The sequence below is a fragment of the Manis javanica genome, chromosome 7, assembly GCF_040802235.1.
Source record: "Manis javanica isolate MJ-LG chromosome 7, MJ_LKY, whole genome shotgun sequence".
NCBI lineage: Eukaryota > Metazoa > Chordata > Mammalia > Pholidota > Manidae > Manis > Manis javanica.
The window spans coordinates 131,184,201-131,207,620 of record NC_133162.1 but is presented as its reverse complement, the minus strand read 5'-3'; the positions used below and the strand labels follow the sequence as shown (position 1 = coordinate 131,207,620).

At 36.2% G+C, this 23,420-nt stretch overlaps 1 protein-coding gene across 6 annotated transcripts in view; it reads right to left on the bottom strand.

The window, feature by feature from the left end:
* Positions 1–1,594: 1,594 nt before the first annotated feature.
* The window catches only part of LOC108397611 (sodium channel protein type 2 subunit alpha), a 115,173-nt gene continuing 93,347 nt past the window's right edge, over positions 1,595–23,420 (bottom strand). For all 6 annotated transcript variants that reach the window (XM_073241583.1, XM_073241587.1, XM_073241586.1 and 3 more), the window contains 7 exons: positions 20,501–20,623; positions 17,782–18,063; positions 16,405–16,458; positions 13,396–13,533; positions 12,935–13,039; positions 7,958–8,228; positions 1,595–6,443 (listed from right to left, as the gene is read on the bottom strand). In XM_073241583.1, coding sequence (XP_073097684.1) covers positions 5,248–6,443; positions 7,958–8,228; positions 12,935–13,039; positions 13,396–13,533; positions 16,405–16,458; positions 17,782–18,063; positions 20,501–20,623 — 2,169 coding nt within the window. In that variant the 3' untranslated portion in view covers positions 1,595–5,247. The remainder of the gene's footprint in view (positions 6,444–7,957; positions 8,229–12,934; positions 13,040–13,395; positions 13,534–16,404; positions 16,459–17,781; positions 18,064–20,500; positions 20,624–23,420) is intronic.

Sequence of the window (23,420 nt, the reverse complement as noted above, 5' to 3'; positions counted from 1 at the left end):
GGCGATAAATTGAATAAAAATGTCCTCATGTCCTAGCAAATATACAGAAACTGATTACCGGACTAATTTATTTTAGAATTTAATAAATCACAGAAACATGTGGCAATTGCTGGGATAACTACAAACAATGTAGGAACAGAATGTATAAAACAGAATAATACAAATAATGTATCCAAACGAAGTCATAAATTTAAATCCAAATAGAGAGAAAGAAAGAGAATCAGGCAAAGATTGTCAGAACTGGGTACAAAACAAAACTCATCTGTATTCAATATTGAATATAAGGCTATTAAAAACAATTAAAAAAAATACTGTGTAACCACCATCCAAGAGAAAGCTATTGTAGTATAGTAATATCAGACAAAATGAACTTAAGGCGATTACTACCAGAAATTAAGGGGCCCATTTCATAATGATCAAAGTGTCAATTTACTATGAAAGTGAAGCAATTATGTATTTTACGCTCCTAATAAACATCAAATGAACAAATAAAAATAAAAACATGTAGTAAAATTAACAGGACTAAAAGGAGAGATAATGTAATAATCATACTGGGACATTTTTATACACTCCTCTTGGTGATAGAAAAAAACAGACAAAAGAAATCAGTTAAAATGCATTTTGAATGATATGATTAATAAACTTGATTAAACATATATAAAACACTGCCATCTAACCACTGAATAATACACTTTTTCAACTATATATGAAAGTTGTTAATCTCACAGACACTGAACTACAAAACAGAATGCTAACCCTAATTATTTTCAGAATGAATCCAATTTGGTCATTTGCATTATCAAAAGTTGAAAAATAATAAAAAGCACAAAATAAGGTGAGAGAAGTAAAATCAAATGTATCTGTACATAAAATAAAAACGAGATTAAGATAGACTAACAGAAAATGTCAGTATGGTTTTTTAAAAAATCTAGGTATATTTTATATATATATATATATATATAAAAGAACCAAACACAGACATCTTTAAAAATAAAGAGATGGGAAAATGAGAAAATATCACTGTGAAATGTCAGCAAAAAACGGGCAGTGTGGCCTTATTACTACAACCAGATTAAAGAGACTGACACGTCTGATTTCACTGCTCATTCTACTGCTTGAGAGCAATCACTCACTCCCCGTTACCAACAGCATAAATTCTAGACTCTTTAGCTTGACTCTCAAGGTTCGCCCCAGGCTCCAGCCTTCCTTTGGACAGCTACTTTGATCTGTGATCTCTCAGTTCCTATTACAAAGTGAATATGTAGTAGACACTAAAGTATTTTAATTGAAAGAAATAAACCATTATCCATGCAATCATTGTTACATTTACTTGCATAATGTACTCACTGGCTTTCCATAGGCACTTTTTTCTTTAAAAAAAAAAATGAGAGGCAAAGTCTTCACACTGAATCTCGCATACTGACAACTACGCAACAGTTCTTGCCCTCCACTCCCCTTCCTTCCCTCGTCCCGTACTACTGTTGGACATATTAACAGCAAACACTTCTTTTCAGAGGATGATTTATGAAGCATCCCCTCCCTTTTATAATATCCCCCTCCTTTTCTATTTCCCCGTTATCTTCCCGCTCCTACCTTCTTTTCTTCCTTTGCAACCCCTTCTCTCTCTTCTTCTCTTCTCCTTTCTCTTTGTAAATTCATCTGCTTATACGGAATTCAGGAAAACATGTGCTCCTGAGAGGTGCCCAAGAATGGAGACGTTGAATATGGGACTCTTTCCTGTTTAGATTTGTGACTTGATAATGACAAATTGATTGTCTGTTTTAAGTGAGCTGCCTCCCATTGGTCTGGATGAATGATTCTTACCCACCAGGGCTTGTAGGATTCACCTGGGTGGCTGTTTTATGAATCCCTGTTTCATATGCATCCACTTCCACATGCATCTCACCCGATAGTCGGGATGCCATGGTGCGTGACTGCACCACACTCTGAAGAAGCTCTCTTAACTATTCTGATAGATTTCACTTTCCACCAACTACAGTCCTAGAAGAAGAACCCCTGATTAATAAATAGATCAATGGCAATCCCTTGCACTGTAAGATAAACACAAAGCCATCATGTTGGGAGCAGTCTTCTGTACATAGTGAGTTACATCAGTGAGTTATATAATGAACTCTGGAAGGGGACAGGTACATTTTCTGCAGAATATTCTTTTCCTATTGGGCAACGGGACCCTAACTCATTGGTTCTCAAGCCTGAGTATGAATGAGCTTCGGGGAGCCTTAAAATTGGATGCCCTTCTCGAGAGAGTTGAGTACCCTTGGTCTGGTTTTGGGCCATGCATTGGCATTTCTGAAAAAGCTTCTCAGGTAATTCTAAAAATGCAATTGGAATTGAGAAACATTTCTTGAATTGCTCATAATTAAGTGGGAAAACCAAATGTGTGTCATTTAGGAACTTTGTTTATATATTATGATGAGTTGACATCTGAGCTTACTTAGAACTTTTGCCAAGGAAATTGTAGAAATGAATATAGAGACGCTGTGTGGACTTTTTATCATGACAACAAACTATTAGGGGCTTAAGTGCACAGAGCCATTGTCTACAGACTGTAATAAATAAGAGATCTGGTGAACAGAAAAAGAAACAGGAGAATATCCTGAATGGAAACTATAGAGAGCCCAAGGAAGGAATATAAAAGTATATAGAAAAGCAGTTTAGGAACACAGGGAAGGAACTAAAATGGAAAAGAGAAGAACAAAACAAAACAAAACAGTAGGTAGACGGGAAGGAGAAAGGATGCACCACTTAAAATGTTAGTCAATTCTTTTTATTAATTTTTGCAACTTTCTGCTACCCTATCCAATACCATATTTAGGTTTTTGGCCAATATTAAAACTAGATATCCGATACACTCTTCTTCATTAATTTCCATTCCATGAAAAAATTTAAAGATGAATTATATATTTAATGTGTAGTCTTTACATTAATTATTTTCTGATAGATCATTTTTACATGATAAGAATTTAGCTTTAAAGGGTGTTTCAAAGATAGAAACAAAGACAGAATAATTAAATACAAAAACAAAAGCAAAACCTTTATTCTTTTGGTTTGACTGTAATGTGGTTTACCGCTCTTTATGGTAATAGGATTTTCCTGCATGCATTTCACCAACACACTACAAGTCAATAGTTTTAGTATAAAGAATCTACATGTAATGTTGCTTGTGAAAGAAACACAAAATATTTTGCTGAAACCGATAATATAATTTCAATACCTGGTTTGCGGGTGAAGACAATCTTGGATCCCGTACCGTATCTGATACAGTTCCAGAGCCACATGGGTCGGAAGAAATGAGATCTATCTGTGTAAGCAAACGCTGGAAAAGACGGATGAGTTACTGCATAAAGAGACTAGGGGGAAACTCTGACTCAAGCAAAGCCAAGAGTGTGAACTGCTCCTTCCTTAAGCCTCTTTTGATAACTATTTGAAAGCAAATAAATGCTGGATTCAAATCTGGATTTGTTTCACATTGAAATGTGTGCAAAGTTTACAGTACTAATAAAAAAGCAGAAAACTACACTGCATCTTCGTCTTTGTTTCTTTTTTTGTGAAGTGCTTTAATTTAAAAGTGCTTGGAACAGAAACTAACAATAGTGACTGTGACATCAACCTGAAGATACTTTTAATTTCTCATTTTATGTACAAAAGGCTGAAAAATAAAATCAAATGAACTTTTTACAGTATTTATATCTTCTTAGAAAACTCTAACCATATAGTTTCAACAGATTTAAGCAGCTCACAACATGTTTGTACACTCAGGCTCTCCATCACAGCTTGTTCGATCAGGACTGGAAGAATAAAAAGCAGGAAGCTCCTCATCGTTTGCTGCGACCTATTGCTTAATGACATGAAGAAAGAGGTCCTGCAGGACGATTTGCCTCACTTCACCACTGACAGATGGCTTCTCAAATCAGACTTCTGACAGTGGAAGAATAAGATACAGCAGCATAGGCAAAATAAACATGCAGCCGTGACAGCTTCAAACTCTAATGGAACCAATTACATCATATAGTACCTGTTGAAAGCTTGCAAACTATACTTACTGTGGTACATATTTGATGCAATAAATACTGTGCTTAAGTCATCATTTTTGTTTGCTCAAACATGCACCACTGGGTAAAATTACTATTTACAAAGCAGACTTATTTTTTTAAATTGACATATACTATGTCAACCTTACCAAGAGCAGAAGATGGCTAAACAATACTGCAGGAAAAAGCAGAATCAACTTTATAAAGTGATGGTGGGGGATGCTTTTTGGTCAATTCAGAAAGGACTGAAAGGATATTTTTATTTTATGCCAAAGGACACTTATCAAAAAGGTTATAGTCATGCTGCTGGGACTTGGAATAGTCATGGACTTGGAATGACTTTGTAATGGTGTGTGTGTTTCTGTGTGTGTATACATATATATGTATATACACGCACATATACATATATACATATATACATGTACATATAATGGATTATGTAAAAATAAAACAACTCTTTAATGCTCGTGAATTCTATGGAACATTTACAGGCACATTAAAATTTTTCTGGATGAGATACCTTAAAAACATGTATAGCTAGTTAAGCACCTCAAAAATCTAAAAACATCCTGAAGCATGAAGTAAACTTTTTCCTTTTGTGATGTGATTTTTTTCCATGTGTGAATGAGAAGTGCAGCATGCCTTCATTTAAAATATATCTAGTTATATGGCAGAGAAACGTAGAATTCCCTACCTTTAACCCCTCTCCCCCAACATAAACCCACTTACAAAAATAGTCACATATAATAGTAAACAACCTGTGGATTAAAAAAAAAGTGATAAGTTCACAGCATACGTTTTGTAAAAATATGGCAGGTGTGGCAGTTAAAACATAAAACAGTGGTCACAATTACTATTACCAAGTGTCACGTGTTGAATTTACATAAAAATTTAACTTCCTTCCCCCCTTTAAATTGGTTCCTATTGTCTGAGTAGCCATTACATCTCTGCTCTTCAGCAGTGTCAGCTGGTTGTGAAAACAGAAAACCTCCTGTCGATGCTGTTTGTCTGGTGTATTGAGCCCCAGTTTGCTGACCAGAGGTCCCTGTCTTGTTATAGGCACTGACCTGAAGTATACATTTGTAAAAACAGTCAGTTTGGCATAGACCTCCTGTGAGAGTCCCGTTGACACTAATACCTCATTATCACAGGCTGTAAACAATTGATCACAAAATGGAATATGCTTTGTTTCTGTTTACTTTTTACCTTCCCTGATATCTTTCCCTTTGTCTTCCTTTTCTGATTTGTCTTTTTCAAACTTTTCTTTTTCTGGTTTGGTCACACTGTCATACGAAGGCGGAGACGTGGTAGAAGGGGTCATGTCGGTTTTCTCTGGAGTTGAATTCTCATTTAGTTTATCAATGAGGTTATCTTCCTTGATGGGCATTCCATCCCCTTCTCTGCCTTTGTCTTTCTTATATATACTTGAAACCTTTTTAACTTTTTGCTTCAAGAGGTAGCGTCTATAAGCCCTCTGGATAACGATAGCAGACACCTCCTCTTGTTTGCGTTTCAAAGTGGTTGTAATGGGCTCATAGGAGACTTTGGAGGGGTTTGATGCCATGAAGCGCTCTTCCATCTGTACTCGGAGAGCATCCATCTCTCCGCTTTCACCCAGAACCCGCTTGGTAAAGGCAAATAAGATGTCCAGGCAGTGGATCCGGTCCCCGCTGACCATGGGCAGGTCCATGGCGATGAGCTGGACTTTGTTTGGCTTTGCAATGAGCAGAGGAGGATCCAGGGCAGCTGCAAAATCGGAGAGTTTGCTGTATTCCATGAACTGGGTGGCGTCGGGGTCGAACTTCTCCCAGACCTCGTAGAACATCTCAAAGTCATCCTCGCTCAGGGGCTCTGCACTTTCTTCGGTAGCAACGCTGAAGTTCTCCAGGATGACGGCGATGTACATGTTCACCACAACCAGAAAGGATATGATGATGTAACTGACGAAGAAGAAAATCCCCACAGATGGGTTCCCACAGTCCCCCTTAACTGAGCTTCCAGGGTGATCTTTTTCAGGGTCGCAGTCTGGAGGTCCACTGTTGAGAATAGGGGCTAGCAGCCCGTCCCAGCCGGCCGAGGTGGTGATCTGGAACAGGCAGATCATGCTGTTGCCAAAGGTCTCGAAGTTGAACATGTCATCAATTCCGACTTCCCTCTTAACGTAGGCGAAGTTGGACATTCCAAAGATGGCGTAGATGAACATGACCAGGAAGAGCAGGAGGCCGATGTTGAACAGCGCGGGGAGGGACATCATCAGGGCGAAGAGCAGCGTGCGGATCCCCTTCGCCCCTTTGATCAGACGCAGGATCCGGCCAATCCTGGCGAGACGGATCACTCGGAACAGGGTAGGGGACACGAAATACTTCTCGATCAGCTCGGCCAGAAACATGCCTGTGGAAACAGTAACAACATAGTGTTACATTTAATAGGAAAACATGCCTATGGAAACAGTAACAACATAGTGTTACATTTAATAGGAACAAATGAAAATTTACATTACTAAAATAATTACTAATTAGCTTTACAAAATGTGAACATGAGTATTAGGTATATTTATATATATGTCCATACATTTATATACACAAATACACATTCATATATCTAAAATACTAATTTTAGTATTTGCATAAGAAGTAATGGATGAGGCATGCGATTTTGGATCAGGAATATGAGTTTCTTATCCTTCTGAGATGGTTAGGATCTATTTTACTTGGAAGATGGCAAAGTGATGTAAGGAGAGAATCCAGGCTTTGGAGAGGGACGTGCATGGGATGGAATCCTCGCTCTTGATTTTACGTGTCACTATACGGCGGTAAAATCCAACTTTTGTTGTTAAACATTTACTGAGCCTCTTCTTTGTGCTAGGCACAGTGCTAAGTGCATTTTCGGACATAATCTCATTAAACCTAACAAAAACACCTTACAGAAATATTCTTTGGAAAACCAGTGATTGGTGAGGTAAGGTTAACTTGCTGTAGGTCACAGAGCTGGTAAGTAGTGGAAATAGGGAAGCTCCCGGCCAGGTCTGTGTGACCCCCAAGTTTATAATCACTTTTTCCCTTAATCACTATAGTAACCTCAGAGCACTTCCATGAGGATCAAATGGGATGGAATCTTGTGTCAATGTTCTCTTGTAACAGAGAGCAGTACTATGAATAGTGGAATGTTATTTTTCTCTTCATGTATGTTTTTTTTATTTGAAAATGCAGAACCCTGTCTTAAATATCTTATATCACTTTCAGCACCTCTTCCAATGCCCTATACATAAACACTGTCATATGAAGGTGGTTTTCTCTGGAGTTGATTATAGTGAATGGTAGGAAGTATCAGAAGGGTAGAAATAAAGGGAACATAACCAGACTTGGAAAGGTAAGTGCATGTCAGTTTTCTCTGGAGTTGATTATAGTGAATCTGTTCTGGATTTTTTAAACAAAATATCTACTGCAAAAGGTAACATATTACCAAAGGTTACATGAAGCTCACATATGGTGAATATATATATATATAAATACATATGCACTATTCCAAATATCAAGGAGATATTATTTTGGACTGGTTGACTACTTCTAATGACTAATGTGTGTATGTGTGTGTCAGTTATTTATTCAAGGCAATGCTTGTCTCTACCACAGGAGAATGACTAAGTACAGGAAGACTAAGCCAGACTTGCAGTTACTGCCTTTTGCAGTAGGAGAGATGATAAGTGAAAGCTGAAACAAATACATTCTTTTTTTCCCACATCATTTCATGCACAGCATGCAATTAGAGAAATGACAAAATGAGGAATGGACTTTTACTTGAAATCTCAGGATGATCGCAAAAGTTTAGTAAAAACACTTTCACACTTTTAAAACACATATTTTTACTCCTAACTTCCTTAACTGAGTAAAAGCACTTCCTCTTACCTACGATGGAGAGAATGACCACCACAAAGTCAAAAATATTCCATCCGATGGTGAAATAGTAATAGCGGAGCGAGATGAGCTTCAGCACGCACTCGCCCGTGAACAGCACGATGAACACAAGGTTGATCCAGTGCAGGATGGATGTCATGTCCTGGCTCTGGTCGTCGGTCTCCACCATCATGGTGACCATGTTCAGGCAGATAAGGATCATGATGCTAATGTCGAAGGCCTGTCTGGTCACGAAGTCAAAGACCATGCCTTGGAACTTGTTCTGGAACGAAGAGTATCTAAGAGTTCATTTAGAAACTCAAAAAAATCAAATTCAGCTGGTCTGATTTTAACACAGCAATATGAAAATGTAGCTTTTATAAAAACACACCTTGTTTTATACTGAAAAGACAATTCTGCAGAGTGGAATATCCAACTCTTCTCAAACATATTTGTTTATACTGTTTATGATACCAGATTTTATAAAGTGACTTTAGGTTAAGAACCACCTATAGGTTCTCAGTGGCCAGAACATCATGTGTGATGGGCAGTCAGCAAAAACTTGTCACTATACTGAAGCTTTGTTATCCTATGATGGGTATCTACATTAACTCTGAAGACCTAATAAATACTACCCCAGCTTTTTCTATCTTTTTTTTCTCCTAATTTTTGCCTTCATAGTCTCTCCCCAAAGCCATAGCATTGTGGATTCCACTTTACAGTTCAGCTGAGATCTTCAAGAAATTATAGTTCAACAAAAAAGACATTAGGGAACAACTGGTGAAATTTAACTAAGTTCTGTATTTTATTTAAATGATATTGTGCCAAGGTTAATCTCTTAGTTTTGATAACTGATCTATGATCATGAAAGATCTCAGAATAAGGGGAAGCTGGGTAAAGATTATATGGGGTAACTCTTCTGTGAGAATAAAATAATCTTTAACAAAGTTATAGTCCACAATTCAGATCAACCGTTGCCTATCAGATTTGGACCCTACTTCCAAGTACCAACTGGCTTTATGACTTGTTAACGAAATTAAGGCCACATCTTGGAAACCAGCTTTGCTTGTTGGACCCTGCTTGTCCCTTTTTGCCTGTATCTGCTGAGCATGCCAGGCACTCGGGCCTTTGGGTCTTGACTGACTGTTGCTAGGCTGACCTTCTCTACCTTCTCAGCTAGAAGGTCTCACGTTTTGCTCCCTACACACTGCATAGCCTGCTTGGCCAGGTCCTAAATGTTTCCCCAACTGGATCCTCTATGTTAGTGTCCTGATCTCCACTAGTTCCTATTGAAATTCTTAGACATCAAATATGACCTGTTCGCTGTATTTTGCTCTTTTCTCTGAATACATATTTGGCCTGCTGGACTGGACTTGTCATGTTTCAGCTGGGTCTGTACTTCTGGGGTCTCCTTCAACTTACTACACATGTCTGATTCTATTCCAAATGCATCCTTCTTAGTTCTTATTTTCTGCACTTACCTTTCCAAGTCTGGTTATATTCCCTTTATTTCTACCCCTCTGATACTTCCTACCAACCTTAGTAAAATTTGCAAGTTCTACTCTACCATCTGTCTTGTCCCCTCTGTCTAAAACAGACTTCCCCACCCCTTCTCTTGTGAATTCTATTTCAGATTTAAGTATTAAGCCCTCAGAAAACTTTGGGCTTATATTTGTTGTAAAACTGATAACACTATATTAATAAATGCTTTGCTCTTAGTTGATTTTAGTTTTCCTTTCAGTTGTTTACAGGCTCAGCAAGGACAGAGTAGTGTCATTTTTCTCACAGATGAAGTATGTAGAGTGTAGTAAGTTCAAAATTGCTTATAAGCAGAAACTTCATTCTTTATTTTCATATAAACATGATCAACAGAAATCTTCTTAGATTTCCTGCCCACATAGTGTTTCAAAGGTGACGTCAATGTACAATTCCAATCCTTGATCAGTGATCACTGTCTCCAATTTTAAATCCAGGGTGTAGAATATGCTGGAGGGGCTATATAAGATTGTTCACCAAAGATTGATGTTATTTCACTTTATCTTGGCCCTTGACAATGATTATCAACCCTTTGTCCCTATTAGAAATGTCCTAATCTTTTGCCCTCTATTCTTGATTCTTTCTGAGACCATCAAAGTTAATCAGTGTAAAGAAGAAACTCTTCTATTTCCTTGTGCGTTTCATTTTATTTTGATTTTCTCAGCTATCTTTTTACGTATTACTCCAAATTCATTAGAGGACTCAGTCCCTTTTCCTTCTAAACCTAACCCAGATCATTCTGTTCGTGAGCTGCATAGTCTGCAGCTGAATTCTGTATTTATTCCTTCTCTCTTCCGTCTCTTCTCTCCAGAACTCCTGCTTTGCTTCAAATGTAATGTCTCAATCTTAAAAAAACTTCATTTTACTACTTCTAAATATTCATCCATCTCCCCTTTTTCTCCTTTTGACTGCCAAATTCTGTAACCTAACATCTCCAATTTTCTCTCCATTCACATCCCTTTCCATCTCCTGCATGATATCACTATTCATCTATTTGTGTCAGGCAGAAACTCCCAAGTCATCTTTGTTTCTTTACTTTTCATATTGAATACATATACAAACCTTTTATTTTCACTGTGGTGACAGCTCATAAATCCATCTACTTTTATTCATTTCTACTCCCTCTGCTTCCGGGTACCTATCATCTCTGAAATAGCTCCAGAAGAAGTCTACAATGCATACACACTGCCTCTGCCAATGCTGTTTGAGCGATCTCACAAACGGCAAATGACCAGGTCCCCTCTACTGGTTTCCCATTGCTCTATGTACAAAGACAACTTTTGGAGATGGCCTACAAAGCTCAGAAAAGACTGTCCCAGCCTAACCTCTCCATTCTCAAAATACTCCCAAGTGAGCACCCTCCTCTCTGCACTCCAGCCTCACTGGCTTTCTACCTCAGGGCCTTCACATATGAGATCCCCTTCTAATGGGCTCTTTTCTTCACTTTGCCTACTGGTACTTTCTCATTCTTCTTCTGTCATCTGCTAGTGCGTCACTTTAGCAAAGCCTTTCCTAACTTCCCTGATTCATCAGCCCTCTCCCCATTATCTGCTCTTATAACCAAATGTATTCTTTCCTTCTTGGCTATTTTCACTTGTTGGTGTGACTATTTGATTACTATATGCTACACCAATGAGAGTCTGTGTTGCTTAATATTTAATTCCAAATGCTTAGCACAGTACATTGTTAATGAATGACTGAACAGATGGGTCTTACCAGATTGTTTCCTAATTTGCCAAATTGTCACCAATAATACTCTAGCTAAATGTACTGACCTTTTCCCATGTATCCCTGTCCTATCCAGGTAAATAAATACATCATTTGATGTAATTGAACAACATGTTTTGTTTTTAAAATTTCTCAATCACTCCTATATATACTGCCTTGTTGCTCAATATCATTCTTTAATTGATTTACCTCTTCCTATAGTGGTGAATTGCCCAAGGCTTCAGGCTCAGCACATTTTTTTTTGGTCCTGTCTATTATCATTCAAAGATGAATCTATGCTTCAGAGCTCAACTGAATTCTGACAACTCTAGAATCCTTATCTCAGTCTGACATCCCATAGGATCTAAATCCGTATTTCCAAATGCCTTTATAAAACTTTCATTTATCTTAGTGGAACCAATAATTGCACAAAACATCAACTGTTTTAGATTCTTCATTATCTGCATGCCCTCCCTCTTTTCCTGTATTTTATAGCTGCCTCATCCCATTGAGTCTTCTTATTGGCTCATTTATCCACTGTGTTCCAATCCTATTGATATGCCCCATATTATGAACTCATCTCCTGTATAAAAGTTCATCTTCTTGTCTAAGGCCCAGAGTTATCTTGTCTGTATCATCTTTTCATACCAGTCTCTAAAATATTTTTTTCACATTACTGGTAATTCAGTTATCTTAAGCCATATTGCATTTGTATTACTTAAGATCAATTTCTTCAGACTCATAGTGCTAACACTGACTCATTTAACCCAAAAAACCTTATGTCTATACCACTCACTAATTTAAATAGGTCACTATTCTCTCCTGAAATATTTATTTCCATGGCTTTGGAGTATACATTTTCTCATATAGGGAATGTACTCTGCTTTTCTTCCCAGTCATTCAAATTGTATTATTTCTCAACACTAGGCTCAAATTTTACATTCCTTATGTTTTATCCAATATAGACGTCCACTGTCTTTGAGCTTTTGGCCAGCTTACAAAGTGAACGTGGGCAGGGCTGAGTTGATACTGTCACTGATGGATTCACAGGATTGCCTTGCACCATGTATGCCTTTGCGGGAGGAGTCCTGAGACTTAATATCTGAACTATTCCTTCAGGAGTGATGGGAAGACTCAGAGACTCTTCTGACAACGATTCTCCGTGGCAACCAAACAGAACCAGCAGCCACTGGCAAGTATAGAACTGGAATAGCCACAAAAAGTCATAATACAATAATTTCATTTGATTTAGAGGCAAGATGCTAGGAGGAAATATGGTCTTTTTAAAACCAGAAAAAAAAACCCTCTGTGATTTGTTTCATTTCTATTCAATCTGTAGTGTTGGAGAGAAAATAGGGTGTATCTGAGATGTAATAATTATCCCAATGGGTCCCCGGTGCACTCCGTGAGCATTCAGTATTCCCACATTATGTATGCATGGATATGTTTTCTTCTCCACATTATTTATTAGAAGCTTCTTACCGGCATCAATCCTACATAATACTACTGGCATCTAAGTCTGAAAACATTTCTTTATATATATTTTATATATTTATACATAATATGTTGTATAATCTGTACAGACTATGCATATATAAAATACATATAAATAGGCTATTTAGGCTAGATAGTCACATTGCTAAGGTGAAAATTTTGTTCTGCAAAAATACTAGTATCTAACAATTTGGTCTGTGACGGTGATAGATAACACAGATTTCGGTGGGAAGGAAAGTATGTTATTCTTACGGCAGGTCGAGGTATGGGTTTTTGTGGTTTCTTTGAACCCAGTTTTTTCATTGCATTGTAGTATTTCTTCTGTTCTTCTGTCATAAAAATGTCTTGACCTCCAAAGTAAAGAAATGAAAGCAAAACTTGTTAAAATCATGTTCTATATTAACTATAAAAACCTACCTTAGTAATTGTGTGAAAATTGGGTTCCACATTCTAATGTTGCCAATATCTGTGTTTATAGAAATGCATATATTTAATCTATAAATTTTGTCATATTAGCCAATCATATTTCTATACTGGAAGTATCAATACTATGGTAACCAAATTATCAATTACTTAAAACTTATTACGTCTCTCAAAATAATGTCTGAATTTTATATTGTCCTTTTTCAGTGATTACATTTTGGAACCTAGAAGAAATACTGTGACATATCTAGTTCACATTTGTGATAAAGATGAAGTTTTAGAATACTTATCTTCTTTTTCTGTTGGTTGAAGTTATCTATGATGACACCAATGAATAGATTCAGAGTGAAGAATGACCCAAAAATAATAAAGATGACAAAATAAAGGTACATGTATAGATTGTCTTCATACTTGGGTTGTAATTCTACCTACAAAATATGAAGAATGATGACTATTAGAACCACTACTTGTGTTATAAAAAGGACATCAGTGAATATTCAGTTCTTGAAGCACGTCTCAATCACTAAGGAATGAAAAGAAATCAAACATTAAACAGTTTTAGGAAACATCAAAGCTAACATGCAAGACTTGAAATCTAACATTTCACTGACTTGAAATAATGAAACTTAGAGAAAAACATGAGTAATTAATAAATTAATTTTTCCTAATAAATGCCTAGATTAATGAGCACATTCCCTTATAAGCAAAGATCCCCCATCATAAGGCATGCAAGTGAGGATTTCCCCTTCCTACAGAAGAGATGTTCCAGTCACACTATTATGTTAAACCTTTAAGACTTATTCTCTCCGACTCAGTTTCCTCATCTACAAAATGAAAGTAATAGAAGCTAAACCTCATAGTAGTTGGGAAGGTTAAATATATTAATATATGAAGTGCGTAAAACAGTACCTGGACGATAACAATAGCTAAGTGTAAAGGTTGATTCCTATTACATATTTCTTTTGATAGACCAGAATCATTATTATATGTGTGGATATAGGTACATCGGTAGGATCTTTCCTGTGTGAAAATGAGTCTATTGATTCATCCTACTCCGGTGGAGTTAGGCACTGTCTGATACCCTCTCTTGTCCAGCACACTTTTGACTAAAAAAAGAAAGGTGTGGGTTGGTTTGAGCTTTGGCTGTAATGTGTAGTTCAATTTTCACAGGATGTTATTTTAAGCAACTCAGCAAATGAGTCACAGGTGGTAATGGATGCAGGTAATGACTCATTGTGTTATGAAATCAACTTAGAGAATGTTGGCCACATTATATTTTTTCTAATGAACTAGAGTAAAATGGAAAAAATCAGATACATTGTAAACACTTATTCTTTGATGAGATTTTTATTTATGTGTGTATAGTGAACAGTGACATAAAATGATATTTCAGAATGTCTTCAAATATAATACATACAGAAAAGTACACAGCACTTAAGTATAAAATGTAATAAACTGTTAAAGTGAATCTTTTAACCCAGTACATTAGAAGGACCTTAAAAACCCCTGGTGTATCCTTCCTGAACACAAACTCTACTACCCCTGCTAAGGGTAACCATTATCTTGACTATTATTGTAATTATTTCCATGCTTTTTCTTTAGTGTTAAAACCTATGTATACATTTGAACAATAAAGTTAGTTTTATCTGTATTTGGCCTAGTGGACACATTTGTTATAATTCTATTACATTTTTAAGATTCTTCCATGTTGTTGTGTATGCTGCATTCATATATTGTTTTCATTACTGTTTAATATTCAACTACTTGTTTATTTCTACTGTTTTTGACTTGTTTCCAGTTTTTCCTCATGCAAAAAAGGTTCATTCTTGTACTTAGAGTCTCCTATATATGTGCACAAATTTCTGTAGGATACATTGTTAAAAATGGAATTGCAGGGTTAAAGAATATCTATAACTTAATTGATTGATGTGATAATGCCCAACTTTATTAAAGGAATATGTATCCATTCCCCCTCCCCCACCTGCATTGTAGAAGAGTTCTTCTTGCTCTTTAGGTGAGATGTGGTATTGTCAGACATTTTAATATTATCAGTCAGGTACGTGTGTAGCTAATGTTTCATTCTGGTTTAAATTTGCATTTCTCTGGTGACTAATGGGAGTAAGAGTGAGCAATTTTTCATAATTTTAGAGTCCAGTTGGGCTTCGTCTCTTGTAAAGTGCTTGAATGCTGAGGAGTTATGTAGGAGCATCTGCTGAGTTATTAAGGAAGAAACTGAAAGTAAGTTGCATGTCAGGCTGTTGATAAGGAAGGTAGAGAGAGAACTTAAAAAGAATTAATCAAGTAAGTAGGAAACTATTGCAGAAGAAAGTGGTTAGGAGCCCATTGTGGTTACAGTTCAAAAACATCTCTATGACTTAATGCAGTAAGCCTTTTGCTGAAATTGTAAAATAGTCAATATCAACCACATGATAAGATTGTTATAGAAGATTTAATGAAATAATGAAAGCTCTTAGCAAAATGAACGGTATGAAGAAATAAATTCTTACTCAAAAAAAGCTCATAACTGGGATTCTTGATCTTGATAATATCTATAGAGACATAATGCAGGGCTTTTAGCTCGTGCTCTCTCTCTCTTTTTTTAATAAGTTGAAAAAAATAACTCAGAAATTATTTCTTTATTTACTTACCACCTGGTTGTTGGTGCTAGGGAAATAACATTTTGAGCTTGACTATGTTTTGGCAACATATTACAAGCCCAGGTCATTTTTTCAAAACATGACTTCCTCTCCTCATTGTTAAATAGTGAGAATTTAATGGAAATTGTACAAAAATTTCAAAAGGGCTAATGTGTATAAGGTCAGAGCCCTTTCCCAGAGAGAAACACTACTAAGTTTTTTGGTTTTATCGCATTGTTTTCTGTGTGCTTTTCCCACCATCAGTCAGATCTGTCCCATGACAAGGAAGACCGAAAGCTAAGGAGATGTGTGACAGATGAAGGAAGTGCCTGTGAGGGCTGCTAATGCACAAACGGCCAGAGCTTTCAGAGCCAAAAATAAAGCATCTTATTTTGCAAGTATGGTCAACAAATTTTTAAGTGCCAGGTGCCATGCATGCTATGTACTGGGAAAGATATAAGATTCACAGTGAGTAGCAAAAAAACATTCAAGTCAAATTTTGGTAAAAATAATGTAAGACTGAATATTTTATTTTTGTAATATAGATGTGTTCTATAAACTGACCCATAGTTTATTTTATTAACAATATCACTAAATTACAATACTGTGGAAACTGTAAACCACTGGATCAAATTAAACAATTTTCCCTCTAAACAGACTTACATTTCGTGAATCAACAGCTGCATACATGATATCCATCCATCCCTTAAATGTTGCCTGTGAAAAAGTCACATAATTTAGTTTCTTTCCCCACCGACAAATTATGATTTTAGAAAACAAGTATCAGATTGATTCACCAAGATTCACTCAAAAACAGGCATATAAAATAATTTAGGGTTAATATTTAAACTCTGTGCAAAGTTTTATAATACATGCATTGAAAATACATCAACTTTATATTCTTCCATAGCATCTTTATATGCATCTTTAATGTCTAAAATTAAATCATGATAGATTATAAAAATATGCTTTCACGAGGGCAACTACTAACACTTTGATGCTGATGTGCCTATAAGAATATAACCTGATATTTGATAAAATAATCTCACATATATAGCACTACCATCAGAGAAGTTTAAAAATATGCTGCATTGTTTGATCTTAATGCTTTCTTTTCTGCTTATTTTTCTAAATGGTATCACCAATCATCAATCATGATGGTTTATTCTTAAAAATCATCTCAATATTGTTGAATATGCTATTTTGAGGTAATTGTTCCAGAAGAAGGATTGGTTTCTTAATCTGAAAACAAATATTATATTCAACTATAATTTACTCTTTTGAATATTTGGGTTTTTTGGGTGGACATAAGTAATCTTGAGATCAAGTATTAAACTTTTTTTTTCAGTTCCTTAGCGTCACCAGCTGTGCCGTTCTCAATATCCACACAGCGCTGGGTACATGCAGGCGGATCAGCTCAGGGAGCATGTGGACATGACTTAGAGTGGTCAGTGGAGAAACTGAATGGATTTTTATGAATTTATAGCAGACACACTAGACCTGATAAGAATGTTTTTCACTTGAAAGAGAGCAGTCACCCTATCTGAAAGTGTTCAAGCAGCAGGCAGGAAGATGGGAATTGGGGTAAGCATTCTGGTGATGGGTGTAAGCATGGGGGGTTTTTGGTTATGGCAGTGACGTTTGGTTGGTGGAGACTTGATGAGGGTTTAGATATTGTCTGGTACCTGAGAAGGGACACAGAAATCCATCACCCCCATGCCCACGCCCAACAACTTTCCCTCCTCACCCTAGGGCCAGTGTCTCCACTTTGCTCAGAGTATGGATGGGGAAAACAGTGGGAACTTACACAGAAATCTCAGTAAAAAAGAACTGGTTCTGGGTTACCTAATGCAGAGTCTGGGAAACTAAACTCTAGACAGCTGTTCAGTTTCCAACATGGTGCAGAAAATATAGTTCAGCAATGACTGAGGAAGAATCCAGGCAGATAGACCTGGGGAAGTATGTATTTGCACATACTGGGAAAGAATATTAGGCTCAGTTTAATAATACATCACAGGGAATAATAAAGTGGTTACTTACTACTTGAAGCAGAGAAAGATATCCAAGTCCCACATTATCAAAGTTCACTTTCACATTTTTCCACCTGGCAGTTTGATTGCTTTCTATGAGGGCTTTACATTCACTGTAGTTGTTGACCACGCTTACATCAAACATCTCTCCAGTGGTGTAGTTAATACAGTGATAAAACTTGCCAGCAAAGAGATTCACTCCCATGATACTGAATATTAGCCAGAAGATGAGACATACCAGAAGTACGTTCATTATGGATGGAATGGCTCCTAAAAGGGCATTAACAACAACCTGGCACAGAAATGAGAAGGAAAAACAAGTGAAAAGTCAACACATATTGATTTATTTTTACCTATTTTAAATATTATAAAAAGAACAGTTAAATGATAGAAAAATACATCTGTTCTTAAAGTTGAATTTTGGATCAACAGTACTTCAATAAAGAAAAAAAAGTTAAATATTGGGCAGAAACTAGTGTCTGGTAGCTCCAACTAAAATCTTACAACTGTACTTCAGAATAGTATGAAATAAATTTCATACTGTAGAATGTTTTCTCAAGAGCTAAGAACATATATGTAGCAAATTTTCATCAAAAATGGAATTATAAATGCAAAGAATAATTAAGAGTATGAATAGTGACATGACTATAGAAATAATGTCATCATGTGAATACCATAGTGTTTTAAATAAAACCATGCAAGCCATTAAATTTACTATCCAAAATTTGATAGTAAAAGAGAACAGTTAAGAGTCAGTTTCCAGAGTGAAAGGGAACACTAATAATAACCATTCAGCCAAAGCAAGTATAAGCCAGGACTGTCGCAAGCAATGCAGAATAAAGCGCCCTACGTACAAAGACTCTGGAGCAAAGAGACGAGTGTGCAGCTAGAACACGAGATGAAGATGAAAGGGTTTGGAAGTTAGGAGATCTGTATTCATCCCAGTTCATATCATGAGTTAGCTGTGTGCCTTTGGACAAGTTACTTAAATTTTCTGGCCCTAAAGATCCTTCTTTGTGGAATTCTGTTTCAGAAGAAAATCCTCAAATTACAAAATGAGAGACTACAATAATCAGAACATACTCTTGGCTATGGGTGGCTATACTTTCATAAAACATTGTGATTTGAGTCCCAGGGTCTCTCTTGATGGCTCTGCTATTTGCAGCTTTTTCAATTAACCAATAGGGCTTTTAAGGGAAGCTTTTCCAGGGCATTTCTTAATTATATCTCAAGTAAATATTTAGCTAATTATCTTGTTTTGTACAAGTACAGCTAAACTACATTAGGAATAAATGTTATCAATGAATAGGTAGGTAACACATAAGAAATACATGCATTAGCCTTCCTCAAATCCCTTATGAGATGAAAAATATGTACAAATACATACATACATACAAATGTATGGGCAATGATATCTTAGAGCAACAATACCAAATGGGTACTTGGCAAAAGGCACAATTCATCTGCAAAGTGGCACCTGGAGTCTATCCATAAAGGATCATATTTTAATGCAAGTAAATGCAAGTAAGTTTTAAAGAACTTAACAGTGTTACATTGCTACTAGAATTCCAACTTTCTCTGATAATTCAGAGGTACTTTTAGAGTTGACACTTCATTTTTAAGTTTGCCACAAGGAATGCTCTACTGTACAAATGTCAGAGGTGCTGGTTAATAGAGTTCTCATTGAAAAAAAAATGCTAGGTGGTAAAGAATGCATTTTCCAAGAGACTCAGATCTAAGGAAGGACTAGGTATTTAGGTCCTACTATATGCAAATTTGATACAACAAATATAAAAATTATTCTAAAACTGACAGTTTGGTTCCCTTTTTAAAAGTCAAAACCACTGCTGCAAAACAGTGTAAATTGGTAAAGGGAAAAGAATTAAACAGCTAACAATTCCTTTTTATGCAAACATGCACCCAAAAAAATACAAGCACACACACTTACACACCCCATTCATTTCTGATTATGTTTGCAATATTCAGAGAATGTCCTACGTAACTACTTTCAAATATCACAAAAGCATTATTTTCTACGAGTTTCTTTTCGAACAGCAAAATCTACTGAGACAGGGCATCACCGTTTCCTTAGTGCTGCGGGTATGTGGTCTCGGGTTTTGTGCTCCAGGGGATGACAAACGGCTGCCCAAATGCCTCTCTTCCTTTGCACCACCTTTCTAAATGAGTGTTGGATTTCCACTGACTGACCTACTTTTTAGCCATCTTAGCCCATATTTGATGTTGGATTTCCACTGACTGACCTACTTTTTAGCCATCTTAGCCCATATTTGAAAGTTAAAAGGCCAGATTTGGACTTTAAAAAGCTCAAAACACATCATATGGATCAATGAAGAAATGATGAGGAATGACTTGGTGGTTTTAAATTACAGTGAGTGGGATTTCCCGCACATTGTACGTGGAGTGAACGTACCTAATCTTGATTCACATCAGAAGCCTACACAACATAAGCCATTTCCCACAGAGGGAAAAACCTTGTTAGAAGCAATCTAATTGTTTATAATTAGAAGAAGAAACGCAGGCATTATATTCCAAGAGTGTCTCTAGTGGTGTCAAGTTTACAGACGTCTGACAAACATTATTGATTGACTGGTTACGTCAGTATGAATGTAGAAGAAACAGATTCTCCACAGATTTGTCATTTTTAAAGTACAGAATGTCAGGCTGTTCTCAATTATAATTCTAACAGATTCTAAAGCATTTGATCTTACCCTCATGCCTTCAAACCGGGATAAGGCTCTCAACGGCCTCAGAGCTCTTAGTGTCCTGAGGGATTTGATGGCACCAAGTTCTGAGTAACCCAAGGCATTTGCTGTTAAGCTAACCAAGGAGACCTACACAGAAAGAGCAACACAATTTTTTTATTTACAGATAAAAATGCTTACACAGTTCAACCTTATTCTTTGCAATAAACCGTAGTTCTCAAACCTTAGTATTAAAATCACCCAGAGGGCCAGGTGGAAACAGTTCACTGGCAGAGTCAGATTGACCAGGTTTAAGGTGGATCCTGAGAATTTGCATTTCTTCAATTTCCCAGGTGAGGCTAAGGATATTGTATTGGTCTCTGAGCCATACTTTTAGAACCACTGCCATAACTTATGAAAAAGAAGAAGATACACATGTTCTCTTTTCAAGCTATACATGTTCTCGACAAGAACATTTTTTAAAAACTAAATATAAAACAAGAAAAAGAATAAAACAGGAACGGCATCTTCATCTATTGATCTATAAAACTTCATTATTTCTTATATTATTTAGCAGACTTGAAAGGGAAATTAAAACTTGGTATAAATACATAAGAAACCTGTGCAAACCAGTGATAAATCTGAACATAAACACATTTCTGAAAGATATGGGCCTCAAAATAGTGGCTTTGTCTTTCTGTAAATTTCATCATAAGAGCATAAAAATCATTAATTAGATCAAATTAAAATAATTAACTAAGAAAAGAAAAGGTCAGGTTTTAGTATAACTAGAAATTGCCAGGACAATGTTTTCTTAAGTCATTTACACAGATGACTAATGCAGTTGATAAAAGTTCTAAAATTTCAGCTAAAAAGGAAAAGAGAAACTGTCATGGGTGGCACAGAATTGTCTGGTTTCCTTTAAAAATACATATAAAACTCATTAAAACTATATAAGCTTAGAAATGATATTTTGTCCTAAAGTATATATGAATTCCAAAAGCAGATAAATGAAAATAGTTGAGTATCATAGCTTTAAGTGTATGGTGTTAGTGGATATTTTTTAAAAATATTTTTAAGAAAAATAAGTGAAGCACATAGAAAATTTTTACAACAAAACTTAATTTATTCAAACTAATTTTGCATGTGTACTCTGATACAGCAAAATAAAAAATTTGGAAAAAATTTGAGGTATAAAAATTTATTTTAAGTGGTTCATATATTTTTTCTAATATCTAAACTTTTGGGGTTTGTAAATCCTTTTTCACAGGTAATTGAAAAATAAAGTTACTGAAGTATATTTTATTGTATAGATTTTCTGTAAATAAAGTCTGAGCACCTGCAGTACTTTAACTTCTCTGAAGACAGAACCAAATAGAGACAGACATAAATTAAAGGATGAAAGATAAAAGTTAGACATAAGAAAAATTCTGAACACTTGGCTAATTAAAAGAAGTGGTACAATATTCAGTTTTATGTGACTTAGTGTGAAAGGAGATACACTTAGGCCTTCTCTTTCTGGAGCCGTTTTCTAATTGGTCATTTGGCTGCTGAGTAATCCCCTTCCCACTGCATCATTCACACCTCCACCAATTTCTCTCCATGAAAGAGCGAGCTTCCCTTGTCACTTCCCACAGGTAGTTCTTCCACGCTACTTCCTTACTACATTACAAGTCTAAGTCTCTTTGGGTGGCATCTCAGGTTCTTCAGACTCTTCCCCACCTTACCTTCCTTATCTTATCATCCAATTCCAAAACACTTCCCCTCACCCAGTGGCACTGCGCTTACCCTGTAAGACAACCTGTTCATTGAGCAGGCCCTGCGTGGCGTGCCTCAGTGTCTGGACACTCTGGTGTCCCTCTCCACACCCACACCTGCTGACACTCCCATCCCTCAGACTCCAGCGCTCGCTGCACTGCCCGCCTGGAGCCTTCCCTCCATCCTCAGTGAAGTGAGCAGCCCTTCTACCACAGAGGCCACCTTCTTGTACACATCTGCCCTCACTAGCTGATATAAGCTCCCACAGGCCCAGAAAAACGGTGTTCATATTTGTATGTTCCACAACAAAATAAATACCAATAAATATATTTGATATAAAGCAAAATATTGATTAGCATAATATATTACAATAGTTTTCTTAAATTTGAGAAGGTACATATAAGGATACACTAGTAATGTGAGCACCAGTTTGCAGGACAATTACAATTCTCTTAAGAATTTCTTTATATTCAGGTAGTGTTGACTTAATGCCTTATTATCACATAGATATATTAAACATCAGTTTTTTTATCATAAATTTACCAGTGTATCCTCAGCACATGTGGAAAATAAAGAAAGTAAAAAGTATCATCCATAATCCCTTTATACAATTAAATTTATGCATATAAAAGAATGGTTATAACCTTGTCATATTTTTCCATTGTTTGTAATGTCCAAACATATGTGGTTTTAAGTATTATTTGTTGTCTTATTTTATTGCCAGAAAAATTTTGATGGTGTTTTGCATGTAGCCTTTATATTTTATATTTAATAGCAGGTTTGCCTTAGGCAGATAAAGGAAAAATAATAGTTTTTCACTCTTAAAGTCAAAAAACTATCCTTGTATCATAATTTTTTCTTCTGCTTGGTGATTAGAAAGCTTATACTGGATTAAAAGTTGATATTGTTCCACTTGAAGCTAAAAATAATTTTCTCCATGAAAGGGCTCACTTTTTTTCTTTGGTTAGCATGTAGATTTTATATAATAAAATACTGAAAGTTAAAAATGTCTTTAATTGCCAAGGAATTATTACAATCAACAAAGTATCTTTGAAATGCACTATTCAACACATTGCCCTTTCCTGCAAATTCCTCCTTCAGTTGACTGTGAACATCTCCCTGTTCTTTTCCCCTACACTCCCGTCTCCCGTGCCTGCTGGCTTGCCTAGTCTTTTCTACACAAAAGGCC